At 38.6% G+C, this 26,467-nt stretch overlaps 3 protein-coding genes across 9 annotated transcripts; 2 read left to right on the forward strand and 1 right to left on the reverse strand.

The window, feature by feature from the left end:
• The first annotated feature begins 2,605 nt into the window (after positions 1-2,605).
• gpr101 (G protein-coupled receptor 101) lies at positions 2,606-3,955 on the forward strand. Its single transcript, XM_053324258.1, has one exon. It carries the CDS (start codon positions 2,606-2,608, stop codon positions 3,953-3,955), a length of 1,350 nt encoding a protein of 449 aa, XP_053180233.1.
• Positions 3,956-6,600: 2,645 nt separating this feature from the next.
• LOC128362527 (transmembrane 9 superfamily member 2) lies at positions 6,601-16,829 on the reverse strand. The gene is made up of 17 exons (XM_053323295.1): positions 16,545-16,829; positions 15,497-15,564; positions 15,309-15,402; positions 15,062-15,189; positions 14,748-14,877; positions 13,468-13,595; positions 13,181-13,295; positions 12,981-13,060; positions 12,764-12,869; positions 11,780-11,912; positions 11,110-11,229; positions 10,966-11,023; positions 10,624-10,783; positions 10,334-10,485; positions 10,098-10,209; positions 9,552-9,723; positions 6,601-7,669 (listed from the first exon to the last, which is right to left on the reverse strand). The coding sequence occupies exons 1-17, from the start codon at positions 16,680-16,682 to the stop codon at positions 7,602-7,604; spliced, it is 1,962 nt and encodes a 653-aa protein (XP_053179270.1). The 5' UTR covers positions 16,683-16,829; the 3' UTR covers positions 6,601-7,601.
• A 3,333-nt stretch (positions 16,830-20,162) lies between these two features.
• rbmx (RNA binding motif protein X-linked) lies at positions 20,163-26,147 on the forward strand. 7 transcript variants are annotated; one of them, XM_053323296.1, is made up of 10 exons: positions 20,163-20,426; positions 20,536-20,662; positions 21,337-21,443; positions 21,533-21,698; positions 21,852-22,001; positions 22,287-22,404; positions 22,980-23,108; positions 23,194-23,285; positions 24,124-25,811; positions 26,034-26,147. In XM_053323296.1, the coding sequence occupies exons 2-9, from the start codon at positions 20,554-20,556 to the stop codon at positions 24,438-24,440; spliced, it is 1,188 nt and encodes a 395-aa protein (XP_053179271.1). In that variant the 5' UTR covers positions 20,163-20,426; positions 20,536-20,553; the 3' UTR covers positions 24,441-25,811; positions 26,034-26,147. The 7 variants fall into 7 exon arrangements, with proteins under 7 accessions (XP_053179271.1, XP_053179272.1, XP_053179273.1 ...); XM_053323297.1 differs by having other exon boundaries at positions 21,852-21,995; XM_053323298.1 differs by having other exon boundaries at positions 21,870-22,001.
• The last annotated feature ends 320 nt before the right edge of the window (positions 26,148-26,467 follow it).

The raw sequence follows: 26,467 nt of genomic DNA on the forward strand, positions 1-26,467 counted from the left end.
AAAACACATTTTTGGGTCCCTGAAATTGCTTGAAATAATGTAACATAGAGAGAGTTGTAATTATGTCATCTGAAAACAGTTTTCTTCATTTCCTCATTAGGAAATGAAGATTTTAAGGTGAAGACTAATTGTTTGCTTGCCAAGTGCTTTAAATATATGAATAAATATGACCTGAAACTAATATCTGTGTATTGATGTAGTACACGTGTTACAGGTCACAAAACAGAGGCCAAATGAATATAACAGTAAATGTAAGGTTAAGATGTGCAATATGATCCTACACTACTTTGAGATTATTGTTGTAACAGTATAGTGCCACCAAACTAGTGTGATAAAGTGCAAAATTTAAAAATGGTAGCATAATTCTCTCCTTTCTCTTTGGTATGCTTGCCAGGGAGGACAAGAGCGTATCTAAGGTGGTGTAGAGAGACAGATGAAATAAGCATGAAGAATCTATCTTCTGATGAAGATCATGTGATAACAACTGAAAGCACCACAACAGCTACAACATGGACCTTGACGTCAGTTTGTATTGTCCACTGCTGTTTACAAAGTCAGTAATAGAAAGGGAAGATGAACATGTAATCCTAAAAGAAAAATAAATGAAAGGAAAATCCAACATCTATGACAAATAGCCAAACTCAATCTAATGTAAAATACATGAACGCTCTAGAACAACTACTAATTGGACCCTCAGACAAACTTTTTCCCCCTGTTCTCCCTCCCATCCCCTCGTCCCCTCACCAAATAAGTATAAGAAAAATGGGTTAAAACAATAAAAATAAAGCACGCATACAAATACTGAAAACAATTGTAACACTGATGCATTTCAAGGGTGTTTCTCAGGACATTATATCACACCACATGGACATTCTACCCCCTCAGAGCCTCCTCCTGCTGAAGCAAGTTACAAACATTAGCATCATGTCTTAAAAAACATATAAAAGGTCTCCAGATGTCATCAAAAACATGTTGCTTCCGTCTAATAATGTATGTTATCTGTTCTATTGTCATGTTTGATGCCATCTCTTTAATCCACCTTCCAATTCTTGGTCCCTCAACAACCCTGTTACTGCTATCACCAAAAATTTAGAAATAATCAGCAGAATAGAAATAAAAATAGCTCAAAACATTGTAGTCTGTTAGAGATATGATGCCTTCAAAGTACAGTGAGGTTTTGAGCTTCACTCTCCTTACTCACACGACATTATATTTCCCAACAAATTGCACAGTGCTCTGCAGAGATGCTTGCAATCTAGGTTGACTTGAGTCCTAATTTGTTCTCTCCCCTCATAGCAATCCAGTTATTTGAGGACCACATAAACAGACATCTGATTGAATCACTTGTTGTTACTAAGGAGACTGGCTGAAATAGGCTTTAGGTGAATGGCAAATCAAGCCTTTTATTGGGGGACTTAAAGGACACAATTATAGATAGCTTATTTATTATTAACTGTTTTCTGCAATGATACAAATAAGAATGTGGTTGCTGAAATGAGCAAAAAATAGATTAGGCTATATAAATGTAATAGACTGTTTTTCTTTTTTTTTTTGCGACAAAACCTAATCCATAAAAGAAAATGACAGATTGACACAATAAAAACATGGGGATAACGTATGTATTTTCCACCTTGTAAAAAAAGTGTCAGACAGGATCGTGAAAAGCACTTGCACATTCACAATAAAAGAGGAAAACGGATGGGAGGGGGGTCGGTGACAAGCACCAGCAGGGAGGAGATTTCAACGCAGGTGTCCTTGTTTTTTTTTTTCTTCTGACATCTCGGAGACAAGACCCGACCGTAAGTAGCCTAAGACTGTTGAGGGGGAATCAGTGCTGATAAAATAATAAATGTTTGATCTGCCATGAAATCCGAAAAGAGCAGCAAAGGAGAGATACGCTCGTCTGGATGAGAGACCCCCGCTGGGCGAAGACACGCAGCGTATGTTAGCTGAGCCGTGAAAGCTCGCTGCCATTGACTGGAGCTGATGGGAGCAAAACGATGAAAAACCCCGAGCGCAGGAGCGTGAGCATCCTCAGGCTAGACAACGCATCACTGGTCATTTCAAGGTATAATACATCATTTACAGATTAGCAGTCCGCGATATTTGCCACTGGTTGGACATCCACAGTCGATGCTGCCGGTTTGCACGGTGGCATTTATGGTCGCCAGACAAATTACGTTTTTTTCACTCTGCAGATGTGGGCTGCAAGAAGACAGGCCTCCTCCGTGGGTGAAACGTTCAGGAATTAATTACACATCACGATGACCAGCGAATCAAGTATTGATCTCCAGCATTACAGGCTCTTTATGGATGAGTCTACTGGACTGTTTTCACATGCAATGGATGAGAGGCTATGCCATGTTTGCATTTGAGAATGATGTTAGATGCATGTTGAATTTTGCACATGAGATTCACTGAATAAGGAGCATCAATAGCCTATAGCTTATTGTTTTGTCATCCTGAAAAACAACCACATCTTGAGCTTTTTTTCTCTCCTGTCATAGCTATGGTTGATCAAGATGAAACTAAACTGACTAGATGTCAACACTGCTGGATGTGAGGCCACAGCACATGCACTCACTGGCACTGGTGTCGGACGACAATGCCGAGCTCTCAGGTGCCCGGTATGGGCAGTAATTTCAGTGATGTTCCCTGGGAGTCTGGCCTCAGCAGCTCCAGTCAGGACCCGATCTGGTCCTCCACTGCTAACAGCCTGGTAAAGATTGTGCTCATATCTCTGATTGTGTGCGTGTCCTTGTTTGGAAATGTGGTTGTTCTCCTGGTGTTCCAGAGAAAGCCTCAGCTCCTGCATGTGGCCAACCGCTTTGTTCTCAACCTCCTCTTGGCAGATCTACTCCAGACCATATTGGTCATGCCCTTTGCCATTGCAGCCACGGTGCCAGGTGTGTGGCCTCTAGATGCCCGACTATGCCAGGCCTTGGTAGTGCTCATGCACCTTTTTGCATTTACTGGTGTCAACACCATTATAGTCGTCTCCGTGGACCGCTACTTGGCCATCATCCACCCTCTGTCCTATCCCACCCGAATGACCCCTCACTTGGGCACCAACCTGATCATCTGCACATGGGTGCTCAGCTTCCTGCAGAGCACACCTCCCCTCTATGGCTGGGGTGCTATTGACTTTGACCACCATCACAAGGTGTGCTCAGTAGTGTGGTCCTCCAGCCTGTCCTACTCTGTGGTGGTGTCCACCTTCTCTTTTTGGCTGCCAGTGTTTGTCATGCTCGTATGTTACTGGATGGTGTTCAGAGCAGCTCGGAGGCAGAATGCACTTGTGCACCCCATACAGACACAGGCCTACTCCCAGCCCTGCACACAGGACTTCCAGGCACCTAGCAGCCCGCAGCAACAGCCACAGCCCCAGCTCCAGCAGGCAAGTTCACCTGATGGCCCCTACTCAACCAGGGGGTACCCTGTTCGTGTTAGGCATCGGCGTTTCCATTACCACTGCAAGGCAGCACGTGTAGTTTTTGTGATCATGGCCTCATATATCCTCAGCATGGGGCCTTACAGCATATTAAATACCATATCTATGAGCGCCAGAGCAGCTATACCCCCCTGGTTGTCCTCTCTTGCCCTTGTGCTCTTCTTTCTGCAGTGCTGCCTACACCCCTACATTTACGGATACATGCACCGTAGCGTGAGAAAGGAATTCCTTGCTCTGCTTTGTGGACTGTTCTGTAAACAGGGCCGTCCCAGCCAGAGCTCCGCTGTGGAGAGCTGCTTCACCGCTACTGAGGGACGCTCCGGTGCTCACCCTCACCTGCCCAGCCTCGCTGCTCGAGTCTTCCCCCTGCGAACATGGGAAGAGTGCACCACATCCTCCTCTCCCATTTTTGATAGAAAGTCAAAGGACAGCCGTAAAGAGACCACCTCGACCAGCGTCAGCTCTGAGAGGGAGCTCACAGTCCACAGCAAGCAAAGCACATAAACTGAAACTGCCTTGAGTATTCACTGGATAGTTTGACTGTATTTGCCCTTACTTCAAGAGTTTCTGATACAGTATGCCTTTTTGACAACAGGGTTTTTCATTCTGATGTTGCTGGCATTAGGTATAGTTGTATTACCTACTTCACCATCTACACAATGATCTTTTTCTATTTTGTCATAAGAAAAAACGAGTTGGTCCATCCTTTGTTGCATTATGAATGTATTGCTAGTAGAACTAACTGTGTGAAATAAACCCTTCACAATGACTATTACTTTGATTTCACTAGTCTTCTTTAGGGTTTTATAAGTAAATGCAGTTTTAAGAGTTACCACATGGACCAGAACAGTTCAAATGTGTGCAGCTGTTGTGTTTTGTCTCTACAAACCATCTGTACTGTTTTAGATGTATGCAATTATTGTACTAGCCACTGTTACATAAAATGGACATTTAAATCAATTTCAACTTTAAAAAGAAAAAAACTAAAGTAAAACCAGAGACTACTTTTAATTTGTATTATACATACTTGCCAGCAGAACTATCATAAATGCCAGTTATTTTCAATGTTACGCTGCGTCAACAATATTTGCTTTATTCATGGGTTATATATGTCTCTGATAAAATATTGATCTGCAAAACCTGCACAACGTCTCAATCTCCTTTAAACTTTTTGTGTGTTGTACTCTGTGTGATCCTGCCTGAGGGTGCAGGATGTACTGTCATTGTGTTAGTTTGAGCAAGCTTTGCCTGCAACTAATGAACTCAGGGTCTGTTTGTGGAAGAATTTATAGTGCCATTTTTTGGACTAAATCTTGTTGAGCAAGTAAAAAATGACCAAGTGTGTGTGTCATTGTTATTGTAACTATTCTTAGTCTCAAAGCGCCTTTTAAAAAATGAGTAGTATAGTGATATTGTGCCTGTCAGTAAAGAATACACAAAGGTTGGTGACATCCCTTTCCTTGATGGGATCGTCAAATATTGAAGTTTGTCTTAGCTTGTTTGTTTCCTTTAATTGAAGCTTAACAGAGGTGGAATTTGTTGCCTCTTCAGTGTGCTACTGTATGTGCTGCCTTTGTAAATTGAATCTTTCTTTGAGGAAGTACAATATTTCTGTTTAAAATACTGTCCATAGAGAGCAGGTTTTGTTTTAACAAAAAAAAAAAAAAAGACAACTTCAGTGGACTAGCACCAATATTTGTTGTTGGCTTCATGCCACAAGATTTTATGTAACAAATTTCTTATATTCCACTGAGCACGTAGGTTTGTAAAAAATACCTCCTGATACAGTAAATGTGTCTGCTTGAAGCCAAGTACGGGATGGGTATGTATGCATTACTCATTTTAGAGAAAGGCAATCAGCTAAGTTGATGGGGTGAATGATGTGTTACCAAAGGATGTCACAGGTGCATCACAACAAGTGAGCATTATTTAAAACTGTTTGTGAAGTCCCCATTTGTTTTTATAACCTTTTAGGTAATGGAAGAAAATATTTGGGAAATGAGCCAATGTGCTCCTTATTTATTATTATGATTATTGTTGTTAACTGTGATGTAAGTTTTCTGAGATACCACTCCCAACTGATTGCACCTGACCTGGTGTGGACATGAGCCTTGGTTTATTCAACTGTCCACTCATTAAAATCCATACTACAGTATTATCATTGACAATCAAACTTGTATACTAAGTTTGTCAGAGTGTTGCTCTGTAAAGAAGAAAGAGGTACAGCTCAATATGTAACACAATTTATCATTGAATAAGAGAAAATGTGTTTTTAAGTGCTTTAAATCTACATATTTTTGTGATTTCTATTGTGCTTTTGTATTATTTCTGGTTTCGTTATCCAACATCAAAACCTGTCTGTTGTTTAATAAAAGTGAATTATATTTATTAAGTGTAAAAGTGTCAAATTTGAATGATTTTTTCATACCAAAGAAATGCTCAAAACTAAGTTGACTACAGGAATGCTATAAAAAAGACTATTATGCATTTGACACTGGGTAAAACAATATCCTATATAACATCCAGATATCCAGGGCACTTTTGAGGAAGGAAATTCCAGAAATCATAAACTAAATACATTCATAAATGATCTAAATCAGCTGCTGTGCGGACTGTTTTAGTTTTTTAAAATTTGTAGCAAAAAAAAAAAAAAGCATGTCTAAGCAACCTTTTTAAAATGCTAGACAGAAATCACATAATCAAACAGCCCAATCTTCTTGAAGGTTTTGCAGTTATAAAGTTCCACATTTTCATAATCAGGACAAAAAGAAGTTTAGGAGTTAAGGACAAATTCATGAGGACTGAAATGAAAATGCTCAAGAGGTAATCCTGTATATATGTCGTCCATGTCCTCACAGAATTGTCATTTGGGTTGTGATTGTTGTAGATCATATGCAGGTGTGAATACTTGTAACTGAGGAGGGAGAATAAGATGTGTGCTCTGCATTTATCTGCATTAGATCAACAACACTGTCTCCTCATATGCTCATTTTTTCTTGATGTTATGGTTTCAGCCATGAAAATCTATAGGTATGAACAGAACATTGGATCTCATCGTCTTATTTTGAGAAAGTAAGGAACAATGTGGTTAAAAGTAAAAATGTTCCATTATGCATTCCAGTGGATGGAAGAAAAAAACGTGGCCTTCATTTTGAATTAATTGCATTTATTTGTAAAAATGTTATCACCTTGGGTGATGACGCCACACTGCTTGAAGCAAAAGACAGCAGTGTTTTATGTAGTTACAATTCAGCAAACCACTTATTAACATCTAAAAGGGTGCATCTCAAGGGTGCATATGTACTTCATCAGTAAATTGACGGACTGCGTTATGATTAACTAGGTGAGAATCTCCTGTGGCCAAAAAAAAAAATCAGGCATGTCACTGAGAGATCATCTGATACTGTAACAACATACAGTAGCTGCAGCATATTCATCTATGATACAGATGTGCTTTTTAACCAAGGATACCCTTTGATTTAATGCAAACTTAAATGTAGCCATTAAATACAAGAGAAGGGACATGTATCAGAGCAATGTCAGTGTTTTATATCATTTCTTAACTACATACAGGCTGATATTTAAGGATTTATAGCCCCATCTTTACCTATAAAAGAAAGAAAAAAAAACTACAGAAGCTTTCATAATGGTGACAATCTTTAAGTAGCATTCTCTCGCTCGCTCTCTATACAATATATGTACACACACATTTTTTTTCATCATTACAATACAGGTAATGAAAAACAAAACCTTTTGCCATAAGGGAATAGAAAAGCAAAACAGACAACATTTTACTTTCATTAGAAAATTAAAATAAAAACATTTCAGATTTTCCTGCTAAACCCACCAAAGTTCACAATGACAACTAAATCCCAGGAACCCACAATGATGTTCAAGGTCCCACTCAAAAATATTACTGGTCAACAGTGAACACAAAATTATACTTTTTTCTTTTAAAAAGAAAAAAAAAAAAAGAAGAAAAATATAGCAACATAGGTTTAAAGCACAAACGAGGACGGGCTCTGCTTTTCGGATCTTTTCTATGATAAGTGATGGTTTCAGTTCAGCTCCGTTCAAACCACTTTCTCACACAGCCAGCACTGAGGAGGCCAGTACTGTGACACCAAGGATAAGTCTTTCCCTCAGTCCTCTAGTCCACCTTGACCACACTGTAGATCTTATTTACAAACCAGAAGCAAGCAAAGAAGCCAATTGTACCTAAGAAGAAAAAACAGGTTAAAGAAATTAGTTGAGTTTTTCAACAAAAGATTAAAAAAGCATACAATCATCATCATCTGTAGACGATGAAAGGACATTGACACATTTTACCGAGGTGGGACTAGCTGCATTTAAAATCTGATTCTCAAGTTGTGCAGCTCAACGAGACATTTTAAAACTAAAAAAAAATCCACAAAGTCCTGGAAGTAGTGTATTTCAGTAACACAGACACACAAAAAAAACTTTCATGTGTCAAATGGTGCAGTCAGCTTGCTGTTGCTGCACAACCAAACTTCATCCACTAAGTTTGACTTTTGACAGGTTTGAGACTGCAATCTCCCAAAGACCACGCTAACACCAGCAGCAGCACTTCATTTTGTCAAGGAGAAAGTATATTTTCCCAAGACCCCCCAATGCTGAGAAGCCAGATTGGTCAAAATCCTGGATCAATTCATCTGGGTATAAAAGTCCTATCTGACTGCTGAATGGGGGCCATGCAGCCCAATCCCGAATTAAGTTGAGATCAAAGTTGGGGATGAGGTGAATAAGTAAGACAAGAATATAAAGACTTTAAAAATGGGAAATGAGAAAGATTAGAATTATTTAGTTCAAAACTGGAAGCAAGGAGGGAAACTGATAATCTTTTCCTTGAATCCTTGGATTATTTCTTGGTGATAATCTTTTGACATCTCATCCCCTTGCTACTTACAGCTCTGTCTTAAGATAGTGTCAAACAGTGCTGCAGTGACACGCAAGGCTACAGGCTAACTTTTATCTGGCCTAATGACACTAGAACAGCAGAAAGTATGTCATCATCTGACATCATGGTGAGTCCCATATTTCTGGGCGGCATAAAGACTAGGCGTGCATTTGCTTGTAATCTAGTCCTGAACTTTATCCTCTTTCTGCATAGATCCTTTACTCTCAACTGAGTGGGTGTGCAATAGAGCAGGACAGGGCCAGAGAGTGCTGTTACCATGTCAACATGTGTCAATCTTTGTCTCTTTTAACATATAGACAAAAACAGTGAGGATGTTATATTCAGCATTGAAATAACGTGTGTGGTAAACCTGCTCACTTTTTGACACACAGCTAGATTTCAAGTACAAGAATAGATAAATCATCTCAACAGTGATGGTCAGGAATCCTGAGTGCATATGTGCTAATTATCGTCCCTAGCAAAGAGTCTATGTGGTTTTCTGTGTCGTTTGATTGACAGAACAAAAGAACAAATAAAGGAACTCCCTGATAAAATTAGACTGTCACTTGTCGCCTGTCAAACAGCAAACCACAGACAGTAAAGTTGACCCAAATAAGTCTGCAAAACTAGATCTGAACAAGAGGGACTTTGAATGTTCGAGACTCATTTCCCATAGTCTTTCTGATTTTCATTTAACTTCAAACAGACTCAAAAATTACATTCAAATGGGACCCTTGTAAATAAATGCTCTTTAACTTCATTTGACACGGTGCTTCTTTACTGTCAGTATAACAGTGAAATGGCCAGGGTTTGGCTTAACTACAAGAAAAGCAAACAAATGTTGCACAATAGTGGAAGTTACTGACTAGTGTTTTACAGGAACAGGATGGAGATCCTGAAGCCTTAAGTTAATACTGAAAATAAATGAATGAGTGTTGGCACGTTACACTGAGCAAACAATGGCACACAGGCTACAAACTACACATCCTTATCTGCCTCTGACATACTGTAAGCTAGTGAAAATAGTCATGAAATTGTTATTTGACATAATATATATTCATTATCATTTGTCCTTTTTATGACTTCAACAATACAAAAAAACACTCACAATATATCAGTGCATTATTACAAAATGCTCTGTGGTTGCTTAAAGAGCTCACATGTCACATAACAAAGCCTCACCTGTGAAGAGGAAGAAGATGAGGACCATGATCATAGTGTATCCAAAGTAGAGGAAGGTACTGGCAGCTCCAATTATTTGTAGCTTTGAGAAGAAGTAATGCACAGCATAGATGAACAGATAGACTGCTGTGAAGCCGCTGGTCAGGAAGGAACGCCACCACCAGTGGTAGTCCTGGACACACATTACAAATGAAATATTAGGACCCAGTGATTAGGATTCTAAACTAGATGTGGAAATGAATAAGCTTCATTGATGTCAATACAGTTTGAAACAATGTAAAAATAATAATAGCTTCATGTGTACATGTAGTCTCTACAGTCCTGTGACTGCACAGCATTTAAGAACATGCTCAAGACTGATTGATGATTTTGTAAATATAATATCTACCTTTGTAACATTCACAACAGCTCTTTTTTTTAGACAAGTATATTTGTATAATGAAAATTCACGTGTAATCAACATTGAATAACATTTTAAGTCAAAGTATTTATTGTTATAAACCAAAGTTTGATAAATCACACAAAATTCTCAAAATATTCAAGTACCTCAGCACATAGGTGGAAGTAGCAGAGCAGAATGGTGGCCTCAGAGCAGGTGATGAGTAGAATAATGAAAACCAGGAATAGGAAACCAAACATGTAGTACATCTGATGAGACCTACGACACAATAACTCCATGTTAGACAAAAGGCTTAGAGCGAAACATCATTTATGAAGGGCACAGGTTATTAAAAACTGGATCAACTGGTGACCCAAGAAAGACAGCATTCTTTTCGTCTTACCAAATGCTGTTCAAGATGAAGAAAAGCTGGATGAAGATGCAGCCAAAAGGCAAGATTCCTCCCATCACTATACCAGGGATAGGCTTGGTGAAGAATGACTGCTCTGGAATCTGACGGGGGATCTGGTTTGTTCGCACAGGTTGCTCAATTGCCTGTAGAGGAGCAAAAAGAAAATTATTAAATGGTGAATGAATTATTACAAACTACAAATGAGTACGCACGCACACAAATTCTGCAATTTATTCATTTATAGCTAGACAAATTCCTCAAACACAGGGTGCTGCACTTACTGCTTTCTTGAATCCAAAGTAGGCACCGACGAAGGTGAGCGGCACAGAGATGCCAAACCACAAGGCCAAAATGGCTACTAGGGTACCAAAGGGGATGGCCGCTGACGAACCCTCCACCCAGAGGATCAGGTTCATCAGGAAGAAGTCTGCAAACACAATACTAGGGAAGAGAGGTGGATAAGGACAATGACATAGAGTAAGATAATATGAATAAGAGGGATAACAGAAGTTTGACAGGTAAAGGGAAGGGTATAACATGTCACTGTAGTACTTCAGGACAGAAATGAAGCCTGAAAATGACACAGTTGAAACAAACTAAATAAATATGGTCAGTGAACTTACCCTGGGCACAGGAGTGCTGTCAGCAGGACATTTGACTTCCATTTTTCACCACCAAAAGCTGAAAATGCAAACACAGATGGATGAGAAATGTTGACTTGTAATACTGTAATGAACTTTGCTATAAATCTTTTACAGAACTCTTACTTTTGTAAAGGCGAGCAGACACGTAGCCAGCAGGGGTGCCCAGGAGAACCCAGAGGACCACAGCACACGTCATGAGAGCCCCTCTGTTGGCCGGTGACAAGAATCCCAGACAAGCCAAGACTACGGTAGACAAACAGAGCACTCATTCAGACATGCCAGCACTACTGCACGTGAAGTACTGAAATATCAACACACAGGCTGCTTTTAATGTGACTCCATTCAGCTGGGTAGCACTGCTGCAAAGTAACCTTAGACTGTGAAAGCTAAAATTCAAAATCTAAACTGGCTTGAAAATGTAAATGCCTTTAAATGTGTCTTTTTGGTTTAATAATGTAGTTGGCTATAATTTGGAGTCTACCACACACCACGCTCCTTGACTTTGTGGGAATGTTTTGGCATAAATTGTTGCCTCGCCACTTTGCTATGGGATTTTTAAAAAGTATGTTGGGGAAGATAACCAGAGAAATAAGCTTTAACTAACATTATCTTGCAACTTCCACATACTGTGTTTTTTTTTTATTTGAGTCATTTAGTTCCTTTAATCTTTTCATCATCACTATTTTGTGAACAGCAACATGACAGCCACTTATATAAGAATGGATCCCACGGTTCACTGTGTGTAATTATTACTGTGGTCAAACATTACAGCGCAAAGTAAAACCGTCCTTACAGAGTGTGATGAAGGTCATGATGAAGATCTGGGTTCCCTGTCCGAGGAACACTGACAACAACATGCCTTTCCTGGGGGGCCGGAACACATCTCCGTGCACTTGCTTCCACCCTGACTCCTCCTGTGCATCCTCCTGGGAAGGGAGCCAGACAGTAACACAGCAACAGTCACAACCAAGGAAGTAAATCACATTTTTCAAAGAGAAAAGTAAAACGTTAACCAACCACCACACAGTAAATACTACATTGAAATCTGACACCTGCTAGCAAAGTGTAATAAAGTGAAGAATGAAAACCTTGTTCACTAAGAGCTGTGAAATCTGGTGTGGAAAACGCATAACTTATAATTCTTAAGTATAAGTCAGTTTTTTGAAACTGGCGTATTAAAAAATATCCACACCACATTTTACATACTATTCTAATGTGCCGGTTGTTTGCCATAATCACACACCCAGACCCCTGATTGAGTTACCATAAAAGGTTTTGCTCAAAATGGCTTTCAATAAGCTTACATAGGGAAGAGAGGATTTTTCCTTGGTCGATGGAAGCTTTATCAAGTCTGCCTGTGAAGTGTAACAAAACATTTATAATTCTGGCTAGTATGCACACAGTGTGCTGGGTGGCATTTTACACATCAGAATTATTGCATCAATATAACCTCCATAATATATGGTTATGTAGATAAGCGTAGGCTCTTCAAAGTTTCCAGGAAATGTTGGCGTTTTACTGTTTTACTACTGTTCACTAGTCGGAAATATGAGGCTTTCACATTACAACACAGCAATGGCACCAGATACTGAATAGTTCATTTGCATTGTGACAACATGGTGCTCTCCTGTACACAAATTACAAAATGAATGCAATTCAAATTGTATTCATATGAGTATTATCTAAGTATATTTCTGCACTGTATTTTTAAGAAATGTTCACTTGTATATACACACACATCTGGAACAGTTCCAACTGAGCCAAACAATGCCTTTACCTGGTCCACCTGGTTGTATCTGGCAATGTCCTTGTGCAGAGTTCTCAGCATGATCATGGCAACCATACCAGACAGGAAGAGGACAATGACCAAGGAGTTCATGATGCTAGAAAAAAAAACACAAAAAACACACCCTCAGATAAACATGCATCAAGAGCCAGGGAGTGTCAAGGAGGCATTGTTTCTATGCCACATAATTTGAACAAATTCTTCATACCTAAACCACTGGATGTTAGTGTGAGGCATGGAGACCAGGATGTAGTCCCACCTGGAGGCCCACTTGATAGAATTGTTTTCCTGTAAAAGGAAGCAAGATTATTGCAAAAAAATATCCCACATAGTTTAGTATATCTCATGGTAACTCAAAATCATTGTATATTAGTTACATATAATCAGCCATATATTTTAAAGGCCTACCTCAAATAAGACTGAGTAGCTGTAAACTATGGACACGTCATTATCAAACTCTCCAGGGACCTCCATTGGGCCACCTCCTTCACAATTTAGGTTTTTCTCATCCGTGTGCTTGATACTGTTGTGCGCAAAACACACAAAATCCTTCAGGTCAGTCATTAATAAATAGTAAAATAAAAGTGCTAGTTTTGAATGGGGAGTTGTCATTCTATTAAAAGCATGTTGAAGGGGATTAAGCTTAAATCAAAATATGGTGATATCATATTTATCTACTGCCAACTGACATTTACCTCTTTGGCTCCAGAGTGGCAGCGACCAGCCGAGCGCCTCTCCATCCTTCTGTTGCTCCACTGTGGTAAGTGATCTTGATGTCTACATGGTTGAAGACGTAAAATGTGTTCTTCTTGTTGAACTCAGACTGAAAAAAGAAATCTCATTCAATATCAGGTATGATAAGATTTGTGAACATATTTATGTTGTTGAGCATTGTCTATACTGTAAGTATCTAATGCAAATAATTTTACAACATGACTTCAAACTTCACCTTTATCCTACTTATATCACATGTACTATTCTGTATTGGTATGGCCTTCACTTTATTTACTTACATGACAGTAAATTAGTAAATTAACAATTAATTGTAAATTAAAGAGTGTTTCTGTATTAGATAACCTAACACAAGAATCCTATCAATTCTCTAAGTATTCACTGAAATAACAATTATCTTTTATCATAACTATACAGAGAAACATTATTGCAGTTCTCAGTGGATACAGGGCATTTGCACAATTCGTAACTTCTAATTCAATGACTTTTAAAACCTTGTAATACCTAAACGGGGTTGCTATCAAGCAACAGGATGCCATTGGTTGCACTGATGCCCTTGAGGGGATTACATGCCATTTTGGTGAGCATTCCTTTATAAACAGCGTGATGCTCCTTTTTCTGCGTTGCTGCCATTGGTTTATGTTGCACTGAAATCCCAGTGCAATTCATCACTACTTTGTTGATTTTAAGTGACACGTTTGTATTTAATTGTCTACCAACTCAATGTTTCAGTGAAGTAATGGTTTTCTAACTCAGTTATTACTTAGTGTAATACATTGACTTTAGCATTTATAGCTTAATGGTGATCTCAAAGTAACATTAAGTTTGAGTGTTGAATCATTTAGCAGCAACCTTTTACTTGTGAAATAATGAGTACATACATAAAGACCCCAGGTGTGTAGGTGCAGGTGTGTTGTTCTTTGACATTTAAGCTCTGGTTCTTATTTCTGTGGTGCACTGCTTTTTGGACTGCTGTGCTTCCGCTAATTGTTGAATAGCTGACAACACATTTGCAAGTGTTTGTCACATACACTTGATTTATAAGTCTTATTGAAAACATTATGATGTATCATTATTGTTTTTAAACAGGTCAAAATGTAATGCGCCCCCCCCCCTAAAAATTAAGACATTTCAAGACAAATTTTAGACCTTGAATTAAAATATTTAAAAAATATTTTGAGATGATCAATTAGGTCAAACTTAACATGTGAATCAGAGAACAAATCCAAAGACCAAAACTCACATTGATAACACAAGCATCTTTAGATCTGCCATCTGAGGTAACAAGGCAACCAATGGGGAAGCCAGGATTGCAGTACTTCTGACCATCTTCCACATCATAGCACCATGTGACAGGCATGTTGTCAATGATCCTGAAAAAAAAACAAAAAAACAAGTTAACCTCAAAAAGGTTCCTGATAAAGAAAATCTGAGTGAACATTTGTTTGCTAACAACTTTTCTCTACTGCTTCCATCCATAATTTAATCAAGTGCTCCAGACTGAATATAACGCACTAATTAATAATTATGTTACAGTGGAGTAGATATGTTACTAACCAGTGGTGCTGGTAGTTCAGCTGCATTCCCATCTTAAGAAAATCTAGTTTGGTGGCATCATCCTGGTTGCCTTTCTTGTACGCTTTTGTGCATACAGCCTGACATTTCACATCTTGTTTGAAGTTGAACTGTAAAAGGCAAGTGAGCCATGTTGCATTAACAATCACGTTCAACAAAGAAGGCTGAAATGGAATGTAAAATATGTAAACAAACAAAAACCACCAAGTAGACTAAGATTTACAAGTACCTTGTACGGAGAAGACTCAATTCGTTCACCAAACAGCACCTGTCCAAGGTTCTCAGAAGGCCTCTTCTCCTTAACATCTTTGCAAAAGTCAAACCTTTAACAGATTCACAGATTGTCACACACTATGAAAGACAACAAATCCAGACATTAAATAACTGGCTTAAAGGCATAAACTAAATGTTACTTACATATCATACTCATAAGGCAGGACTGACTCCACGGAATCCAAGCGATTGACGAACAGCTGAATCACTGTCTGTAAAGAAGCAAGAACATTTTTTCTGTCAGTTTAGAATTGTCGAATGAATACAAATCAGATTGTCAAATCCTAACAATAGGTTACAACCAGCCAAAACCTGTACAGTTAACAGGTTGTGCATATTTTGTGTCCACTGATGTCATCACTGGGACTCACAGGTGACCTGGGGGCGTTGACATGGGGACCTTGTGGATGTCTGGAGCCAATGACTGCAGTTATTATTTTAAATGTTGATTGATTGTTTGTCACTGTGCCTCTTTCTCCTGTCTCCTCTTTATTTCTTCTTCTCTCCCTCAATCCCAACCGGCCAAGGCAGATGGTCGCCCACCTAGAGCCCAGTTCTGCCTGAGCTTTCTTCCCTTTAAAGTAAAGTTTAAAGTAAAGTGCTTGCTCATAAGGGGTTGTGGGGTCTCTTTAAATTAAATTAAAGAGTTCAGTCTAGACCTGCTCTATGTTAAAAGTGCCTTGAGATGATTTTTGTTGCAATTTGGCGCTATATAAATAGAGATTGATTGCTTGACTGATTGACGTGATATAAATAGGGAGTAAATTACTCAGTTTTAACCAAAGATTGCATGATTTGTCTCTCAAAGAGGAGAAGGAGTTGATTCAAACTTACCTGGACCACGTAGCAGAGCAGCGCCAAGCTTACAGTGGTTACTATTAGCCTTACCTGTCACCCTTCATTATTTGATTCAGTGTTGATGTGCCCACAACATTGTGCTAGGCTGGTGAAAAACCCAACAACTCGGTATCTATATTAACATATTTACCCCAGGCAATGTCAGTGCAGATACATTTAGCAGGCACCAGAATATGATGCTAGTCCTCCGGCTACAGGCAATAGCCGTGGCCTAAAGAGAGGACTGGCTAGCTAGCAACATTAAGGAGGATAACAAAGTGACATGTCAATTCTATTTTGGACAGACCATTTACTACATTACAGAGCAATTGTAAGTTTTATAAACTAATCATACCTGACAATCTTCACCACCTTTGCCATCTTCACAGAAACTCACTGGGGCTAAACCCGGAAGATAAAACGCCGAGCACGAAGAGAAATGTGAAACCAGCAAGAAAACCAGCACAAAACCAAAGTGTATCCGCCTCTTCATTTTCTCGCGGACACGGTTAGTCGCAGATTTGGTCTTCTTGAGTCAAAGCAGAGGGCTCCTTCTTTTAAGGAAAGCGTTTGTTAACGTTAGCTGTTCACGGATAGCTAGCTCTTTCCACTCGAGACGCAGCGGCTGACCTGTCTCACAACCAACTCTGCCAAGCTATGCGGAAACGGATCCATATCCTCCGGAAGTCAAGTGATTTGATCTTCAATAGAAAACACATGAAGTCTTTAGTATAAAAAATGATAAATTTATGGCGGGTGTAGATATTCATAAAGTCATTGTATATTATTTATAGCAATCCTGCATACATTTATATCACAAAAACAGTTACAAACTATTGAGTTTTTAAAAGTCAACAACGCTTACATGTGGAGTGATTTTATCTTGAAAGTAAAAATGGGATGTCGTGTTTTGTCCTGACAGACTTGACGACGTGGAGGTAACACTGACGTTGCTTACACTTACTTAAACATCCTTGTTTTCCTTAAACAAATCATAATAATAGTTGGGTTTCTTTACACTGCACATCAATAAGATACACGTTTCTATAAAATAATAACTAGTAGAAAAAGACGTACAGCACAAAGTGAGCGATAAAAGTAGGTAAAACAAAGAAATATTACAGATAATACAGACTATTGTAAAAAGCGACTGGACAAACCAGAAAAACAGGCAAGCAGCTATTGTTGGGGAAGATGGTAGCATTACGTAGTTTCGTCCACTACATCTTGTTTTAAATTGATTGTTATGGTATATGCTACTGCGTTTATAAACTACCGTAAAATAAAATAAGCAGGAAGTTGTCACAGGAACATACAGGACTAATTGCAACAGGCTATATATTATCTATATATTATTAACAAGGAAGAAACTGATGCATGTAAAGAAAACGTTGAAAGTAAGGAGTGCCTAGCATAAGGGAGTGGAGCTATTACGTATTGAGGGGAGAGGGTGGGTAAACAGAGGTCGGTTTCCCTTATTAAAAGAAAAAATATATATATAAAGAAAAGGGGACATAAAGAAGCTATGACTTGACCACATACATCCATGGTTGGGTTAGGGTAACTTTAAGAATGTGTTCTGATACAATTGCTAATTATTAGTTAACAATGTAGTCAGTAACATAATCCCAGTATTACAATTTTAAAGTAATGTAATTTGACTACTTTCAGTTACTTTTGGATTACTTCAATACCAAATATGCAATAAGGGACAGGGGCGGAGCTAGCTTTTGGAGCTGTAACCCAAATGTTTTCTCAAAAGCCCTGAATCTTTTTTTTTTAATTTATTTTTTTAATCTAGTTGAAGTCACTTCACTTTGTCAACAATTGTGATTAAGAGTGAAACTTCTTAACACATGTTACTGAGTGACATGTAGCTAAAAAATGAATGCAATATTTCTTTGTTTTCCTTTTGATGTAATGCCTTATTGGTTATTTATTTATTTTTATGTGCATTATTTTTGGGAAATAGTTATTAAGGACTGAAATAAATCACTATACTATGTTTGTATTAGTCATACATTGCAGTAAAGTTAAATTCTGTGTATGTGAACCATCCAAAAAAAATGGCTCTGGTGCTCTGGTGCTCTGGTGCTCTGGGCTTATCCCCAGATTTTGTCAACTCCTAGATCCACCCCAGATAAAGGCAAAATCCACAAAGGATTGTGTGGCTTTTGCAACCGCTCAACTGGTGCAAATGAGACAAATAATAGTATATAATTCACAAAAGAACCCGCAAGATGTGAAATGCAGCTGCAGACTACGCTAACAAGCAACTAGGGTCATCTTGCCTCTCCCATGCATTTATGTGCGTTATTATAATAAGCATTGTTGCAAAACCCGTCTAATTCACAAAGGCCAGAACAAATTGCCACATGCAGTTAGGGTGGAGATGTTAGTGTGTTCAGAGAGTTGGTGTAAACTGTGTTGACTCTGTTTTAGTGGCTTTCAATCTACTTACAGACAAAATAATACAACAAGCTTCAGAAATATACACTAAGAATGTCTATAAACAGGTGAAATATTTTCTGTGAACTGTAACCATGATACAAAGAGAGCTACAAAGTGAGGAGTGCTGAGGTAAATATTGAATGGTAAGAAAAAAGTCACTTTACAGTGGGTGGTTATGTACAGTATACAGCCAGTTCAACTATACAGTAATGAATGTAATATATTACAGAAGAAAAATCAAACACTGAGCTAGAGGGAGTTACAAAGAAAAAGTCAAATCAAACGAATCAATCAAAAGAAAAACAAATCAAGTCTATGTTGTATTTGACATCCTTTGTGACCAAGCAGTGGGATTTTATCTGTTAATTTGCTTTTAAGAATATGAAATTGTTAGCCCATAAAATGAAGAGATTAGAGATACACAAATTAAAATTAGTTTTATATTCTAGTATGCCAACACTAAATGCATCTGTGCAAATAAAAAAAAAACAATAATATGGAAAATGTTCATATGGTGGTTAATAACAAAATTACACATATTACAAAAAGAGTACTAACATAAACAACGGTCTTAGGGATACTATAACAAAATGTACAACTCATGCTCATTTTTTGTATAATTATTTGCTGGCAGTATTGGGGAGTAACTAGTTACACATTAATGTAACTGTAATCCGTTACAGTTACTGAGAAAAAATGTGTAATTAAATTACAGTTACTTATGAACATGTTGCTGATTACAAAGAGGGTTACATCTGAATATTTTCTGTTAAAAGCTTCGGCTATATGTTGAATAACATTCATTTTGTTTCTTTGCGTGATTCTGATGCGCCTTCTTTTGCCAGTCAAGGCTATTTGGTAAAGCCTTTTGATGTTATTCTGAGAACATGTTACTGAATACACATATTACTGTTTTTAAGTCTTTGAAATCAATATTTTTTAAATATTTTGTAAACAAATCATGACGTGAACCTTGGAGTACACATGTGCTTAAATTTAAGACCATGTCAGACTTTTGACTTTTTCATAAAATATTTATATTCTATATTCCAAAATCTACAGGAACTTAAAACTGCATTTTCAAATGAGGGATAAATATTGCTTTAAAAGAAGTTATCTCCCTTATAAATCATGTTGGTATCCATGAAAAACAGCTGAACTTAGATGTTGGTAGGCTTAATGGATACACTTACCCTAACAGTTGAAAACAATCATTAGGAAATTAGAAAAGTAAAGAAAAGTAATCAAAAAGTAGTCAAATGCTTTCAAAAGTTTCATTACTTTGATTAAGTAATTGAAATATTTACATTACTTATTACATTTTAAATAGCGTAACTAGTCATCTAGTCTATTACATTCCCAAAGTAACCTTCCCAACCCTGAATATCTATCCAGAAACACTCCTTGATGTCATGATGATATTACCCTCCGGTGCAGTAGGTGGCGACATGTACCTCTTGTATTGGTTTGCAGCCCGCCATTAAACAAAGGAAGAAGAAGAAGAAGAAGAAGGGCGAGAAGAAGACGACGACAAGAGAGACGAAGAAGAAGGAGGAGGCGATGAGCCGTTATTGAGCTTCTCACAGCTGCACCTACCCTGTTCATATATACTATAACGGTAGCATTGCTTTAGTAGTTTTACTAGCTGGCGGGCAGCTGTAAAGCCTAAGTCTGCCTTGAGCCGACGGAATAACAGCCAGCTAGTCTAGTAACTAGCTTTTACCACCGCTGGCACGTTTATCGCCATTTTGCGCGTTGAACGGTCCAAGACTTTCACCAACAGCAGGTAAGAATCACCACAACAATGTTTGAGTACCAAGAGATACAATTGATGTTAGTATTATATATAATCTAATAGTGCATACGACGTTTTGTTGTTGATGTTGTTGTTGCAGGTGGGGGATTTGTGCAGCATGGCAGAGGCAGACCGACCAGGGAAGCTCTTCATCGGCGGACTGAACACCGAGACCACCGAGAAGGCCCTGGAGCAGTACTTCAGCAAATATGGCAGGATTGTGGAAGGTGGGTGTATGGAAAGATTGTTGGCAATTTTTCTTTTCAGGTCGTATCTTAGGTAAGTTAGGTTAAATTATACAAGAAAATAGATATTAAAGGCAACAGAAGTGCATGATCAGTTCATGTTATAGGTTACTGTGCGGATTCGTGCTATTGATACACATTAAATATATATACCCAGCTGTGTCTTCAGTTTAAATGATTAGTTCTGGGAATTAACTGCTAATTATTTCAAGTATTTTAAAACACGAAACCCATAAATAAATATATTTTTGAAGAAATACTAATCATCACACCTACCACCATGATTCTGGTCAAGTGTTCATTGTGTGTCACTTTAATGGACACATTTGTTTTCACCTTTGGTAACATGAAGCATGTTTTGAGCTGGCTTTATTGCCCCTTGTTTACTGTAAAGTGTAGTGACTTGCCGCAGGAAATAAGAAAACCCTTTGAACCATGAAGGGTACATATTGGTTTAAACCGATAACAGTGTGACTCACAGCTTTAGTCAGTAAATTGGGTGTAGCAATAAGAGCCATTTTTTTAAACGTTGTCCAGCTTAAATTGTTGCAAAATAAGCTATTTGTACCTTTTTTTTAATCAATTTTTTTTGTAAATAGCTAAAACTATGTCACAATGCTCCAACACTGTTCTTACCCTGTATATCTTAATTTCAGTTCTTTTGATGAAAGACCGTGAAACAAACAAATCAAGAGGCTTCGCTTTTGTGACTTTTGAAAGTCCAGCTGATGCCAAGGATGCAGCGCGCGAGATGAATGGAAAGGCAAGTCCTACTTTTAATCAGGCATCATTTAGAACATAATATAAATCATGTTGAATTTGCAATTGTTAATGGTGCCTCTTCTATTGCAGTCCCTGGATGGCAAGCCTATCAAAGTGGAGCAAGCTACCAAACCTCAGTTTGAGAGTGCTGGCAGGCGAGGACCACCACCCGTACACTCTCGCAGTCGTGGTCCACCCAGAGGCCCCCGCGGGTCCAGGGGAGGTCCTGGTGGTATAAGAGGCCCACCATCCAGAGGTAAATTACTTTGCAGATTTTGCTCAGTCAAGTTTGTGAATATGTAATGATGAAATACACTAATTTATTATATTATATTTATAAATTGTAATTTTTGTTATACATCTTTTTGAGTTTAGTTTGTTAATATTTGCATTTCTTGTCTGTTATAAGACTACTATGATAATTCAGGGAATGTAGAACCCTTCTTTAAAGGGATGTCATCCAGAGGTCCCCCTCCAATGAAGAGAGGACCCCCAGTTCGTAACGGAGGTCCCCCACCCAAGAGGTCAGCCCCATCTGGTCCCATGAGCAGACGTAAGTGTGAGGGAATTCTTTTTATATTTATCTCAATTCAAATGCAGCCAGAGGGGTGTAAGTAATTCAAAAAAAATGCACTGGCATAATACCCATTGGTTACCTGCTTGGAAATCCCCTCCCACAAAATGTTGTTGAGTCAAATGTATTTCATTGTTGTTGAATGTATTTATTTATTTTGGATGCACAGGGTGTATGATCCAACTCCCCTGCATGCACCTTGATGGACTGTGTTTATCTCAGGGTTATTTGGAGATTAATAAGCTAGTTTGCTATTACTTTGTGTTCCAGCCCCAATGTCAAGGGACAGGGATCCCTATGGTCCACCCCCTCCTCGCAGAGACTCCATGATGTCCAGAAGGGATGATTATCCATCACCAAGAGATGACCATTATTCCTCAAAAGATAGGTAGGATGCTTAATATTGAGTCATATTGTACACCAGTTTAAAAACATTTGAACAACCTTGCAAGTTTTTGCACAGTTAAGTGTGCCACAAAATATTTGTAAAACTTGTTTTGCTGAATGTATGCAGTGACTATGTGACAATAGTTAACACAATAACTTTATACAATTGCAACTGTGGAAATGGGGTGGTTTTAAACTACGTACAACCTATTTACACCTTAACTTGCTCTTTGTAAAATATATGCTTCATATTCAAAGCTTATTCTGTTTAGGTCTCAGTCATATGAAAAGGCATAGGGTGGACTTTCATATGCGTCTGAGCTGTCCTGTATCTGAGAAGATCAACTCCACTAATAAGTGTTTTTAATTAAGTGCGATAGAAGTTTTTTGCTTACACAAAATTTAAACAACTTTAATGTTTGAATTATTTTGTAGCGAACAGAATCTCAAGGGAGAGTGTGTATTTGTTGAACTGAATTCTCATATAACTGATTTAACCTGTTTTTGTCAGTTACCAAGTAAATGCATAACATTTCATGGTTACAGCTCTGAGGTTAATTGTGCTATTTTTGACAGCTACTCCAGTCGGGATTATAACTCCAGAGATTCGCGGGACTATGGACCTCCTCCCAGAGATTATTCATACAGAGAATACTCAAATTCCAGTTCCCGAGATGACTATGGATCAATGTCAAGGGGATACAGGTATGAGTTTGCATTGATACAAAAGGTTAAACACGTGGCTCTGATCTCACCGGGTCACCAAGTAACAACTATTCCTATTATGTAGTGAGCGTGATGGGTACAGCGGAGGCCGGGAACCACGAAGCTACGTAGACCGTCCAAGTGGTGGCTCCTACAGAGATTCATATGATGGTTACGGTAAGATATGCCTACATGAGTGTAATGTGGACAGATAATTACTGTGGCACAAGGAAAAGCTGCATTAAATAATCAACCAACCAACCAAATAATAGCATTGACTACCGAACCTCCAGTCACAAGATGCTGCAGTTTTTCCCCTAACCCAAAGGAAATGGCATTTCAGTCTGACTCTTAAACGTTTTGCCATTCCATTTGCCGCTTCCCTCACCTGCAAAGCAACTTGCAATCGTTCCATCTATTAGAAATGTATAAGTATTGGCATCTCAACTGAACTACAAAAACATTTTGGAAAGCTGTATCCACATATCACAATCCATATTACCGCTGCATTCTTCAAAAGAATAAATGTTTGTGACAGTATCACACAAAGCTAATGCAGACTACTTAATGTGCCCCAGAGAGTTGGCAACCATAAAGGAATCCCAAAAAATCCTTGGAAACAGCCGTTGACCACTCCGTATATGATGCCTATCAAAGCACTCCCTCAAGGAGTAACCTTCCAAAAACCATCAAGACAACTCTGAATACCTCGTCCTTACCTGCAGTTCTAACACTCGGAGCTCTAAAAGGAAAAATGGCTACACAAAAATCAATGGCATGCAGAAACAAGTAACATTGCCCTCTTATTCCCTGTGCTTGGATATTTTACTGCCCATATCAACTAAATATCCAGTGTTACATTTTAAGGCTTATTAAATGACGGGACATTTAAACATGTCGTCCATTAAATTTATTTTTTAGAGTGAATTCTATTGGCAAAAACAATGAGCACTTTACAGTGCAAGAAACTGTGTCAATTGAACCTTGCCAATTACCTGACCCATTGACCCTGCAGGTAACTCTCGCAGCGCCCCACCATCAAGGGGTCCCCCACCATCCTATGGTGGGAGCAGTGGAAGCAGTCGTTACGATGACTATGGCAGCAGTTCCCGGGATGGCTATGGCAGTCGTGACAGTTACCCCAGCAGTCGGAGTGACCCATATCCACCTAGCCGTGGTGAGCGAATGGGCAGGCAGGATAGGGGCCCAGCTCCCCCTGTCGAGAGAGGCTACCCTCCTCGTGATTCATACAGCAGCTCAAGTCGTGGTGGGCCACGTGGTGGCCGTGGCAGCAATCGGGCCGATAGAGGAATGGCTCGCAGCAGATACTAAAATGGACATGGAAATCACGTCAAAGCAAACGTTAGTGTTCGTGCACAGTTAACACGTGTTTTGGAAGAAATCTGACAAGAAAAACTATCCATGTCTGAATCTGTGGAATATGGAGCATAGCTTTGAAATGTATCTTGAGTTTCCCATTTTTTTATGTGTAAACTTTTTTTTTTTTTTAATTAGTATTTCTCTTGCTCATGTAACAGTACAGTTACCAAGTGAGTGTTCGTTTTTGTACATTCAGTGCTGTTGGAATCTGCAATGCCCTATAAGCCTGGCTTTCCTACTCTAATAAAGATTTTAGTCGTTCTTTGACCACTTCTCATCGATATTAAAAACAAGACCAGAAACAGTGACATGAATGTTAATTAACAACATGATCTCCTTTTTACAAAGTTCTCTGTAAAGCTTAGGTGAGTCTCTGCTCGTGCTTTTATAGTCGAGTGACTTGAGTTCATTCTTAACACAAATGTGCTTCCAACTGGTCACTACTGTCTCTAAGGGTTAGGCAAATGTTACTGTCAAAATGTTCCAATGTAGTTTCCTTGGAAATGGATCCGTCACCCTAGAGCCATTTGATGGCATGCAACGACAAAACCAAAGGCAACAACAACCAAATGCAAGAGTCTTTTCAACTCGACCGATAGTCAACGGCTGGTAAGCAAAGCAAACCTCTTTGTTTCTCATCTGTAAATGAGTTTCTCATTGTCCTGTATTGCAATCTTCACTCAAAGCGTGATATTCAAGACAACTTTTGCCTCAGAGGACAAAAGGAAAAAATGGAGGTCAACTGAATGTGCCTTTTTATTGTAGTCCGTTTTTATCAGCTAAAATTGTCAAAGTGCAGCACCATCCTAAGAAGTTTCATCCCTTGTCGGCAATGAAAGTTTGCCATTTTCCCAGCTGAGCCCTCAAAACCATGGAGATCCTTTTTTCCCTAACCAATCGTCCAACCTGAGTGAGAATGATTGGCAACAGTGGTTTGTAAAATCAAAGGTAAAGCTCTCATAGCTATATGTAAGAATTTTTTTTTGTCTCAGTAAAATTTAAAAGCCATTTTAAAATTGATAGCCATTTTTTCTCAGTATCAAAACCTTTTCCACAAGCATGCCAATTCAAACAATGGAGACCTCTGGAAGAAACCTACCGCCCTGCCAAACTGGAAACGATCGCTAAAGCCAAATCGAAGTCGGACCATGGATTAAAAGCATTATCAAACATTGTATGAATACATAATTAATAGGAGGGCAGCACGTTAATAGTATGTTCTTGTTACAGGATGAACACCCCTTCAAGGCAACTGCTCTTACAACGTACCTGAATTGCGTCCTCAGTTTGTTGGACCAGTGAAACCACAGTGCAGCAGTGCAGGTATATAATTGTTATCACTGAATTATCTGTACATACAGAAAAGCTAAGGAAATATTGGCAGTGTGAAAGAAAAGAACCATGGAAGAAACATAAGTTCTTTTTGCATTATAAATGTTGAGAATATGTACTTTTCAAATGACCTCCAACGTATACTGGAAAAACAGAGCTGTAAAATGAAATAGTTGATGTAATCAGTTGTTTTGAATGCTTGCTGTCTTTCAGATGCTGGCACAGGCCACTGAGGAGACTTAAGTGGAACATGTTGGAAGTGGAAAGAATGCGGCCTGAGGATTTGCTCAAATCATGTTTGGTGTTTTCAATAAAGATGAGAAAAATTAGTTGTTTGTTTTTTATTTCTCATGAAAGAATGGACTTATCTCCATGTTGGACTGACGATTGTTAATTTTGTATTTAAAAGGGGTCTCAAGTGTTTTGGTGATATGTTGCTTTATCACAATCTGTAAGTTTTTAACCCAGTTGCATTTTTCAAATGGTCATATGCACAATAAACCTTTATCTAATACAATCTAATCAATCGTGAGTTCATCCTAGACATACTGTTAAGTCAACAGAAATGACCTGAGGTTAAAGTGCTGATAGCCAGACAGCCATATTGCAGTCAGAAACAAAATCAACATGAGTCATTTTCAACTCGA

This window comes from Scomber japonicus, chromosome 8 (assembly GCF_027409825.1).
Source record: "Scomber japonicus isolate fScoJap1 chromosome 8, fScoJap1.pri, whole genome shotgun sequence".
NCBI classification, from domain to species: Eukaryota; Metazoa; Chordata; class Actinopteri; order Scombriformes; family Scombridae; genus Scomber; species Scomber japonicus.

What these genes read in the sequence shown, in the direction of transcription:
- gpr101 (XM_053324258.1), top strand. Translation starts at nt 2,606, where the DNA reads ATGCCGAGCTCTCAGGTGCCCGGTATGGGCAGTAATTTCAGTGATGTT.
- LOC128362527 (XM_053323295.1), bottom strand. Translation starts at nt 16,682, where the DNA reads ATGAAGAGGCGGATACACTTTGGTTTTGTGCTGGTTTTCTTGCTGGTT. An exon ending in GCTACTCAGTCTTATTTGAG is followed by an intron (nt 13,061 to 13,180) that starts GTAGGCCTTTAA and finishes TTCCTTTTACAG; the next exon opens with GAAAACAATTCTATCAAGTG. An exon ending in ACTTCCACCTATGTGCTGAG is followed by an intron (nt 9,724 to 10,097) that starts GTACTTGAATAT and finishes ATGTGTGTCCAG; the next exon opens with GACTACCACTGGTGGTGGCG.
- rbmx (XM_053323296.1), top strand. Translation starts at nt 20,554, where the DNA reads ATGGCAGAGGCAGACCGACCAGGGAAGCTCTTCATCGGCGGACTGAAC. An exon ending in CGCGCGAGATGAATGGAAAG is followed by an intron (nt 21,444 to 21,532) that starts GCAAGTCCTACT and finishes CTTCTATTGCAG; the next exon opens with TCCCTGGATGGCAAGCCTAT. An exon ending in AGATTCATATGATGGTTACG is followed by an intron (nt 23,286 to 24,123) that starts GTAAGATATGCC and finishes TTGACCCTGCAG; the next exon opens with GTAACTCTCGCAGCGCCCCA.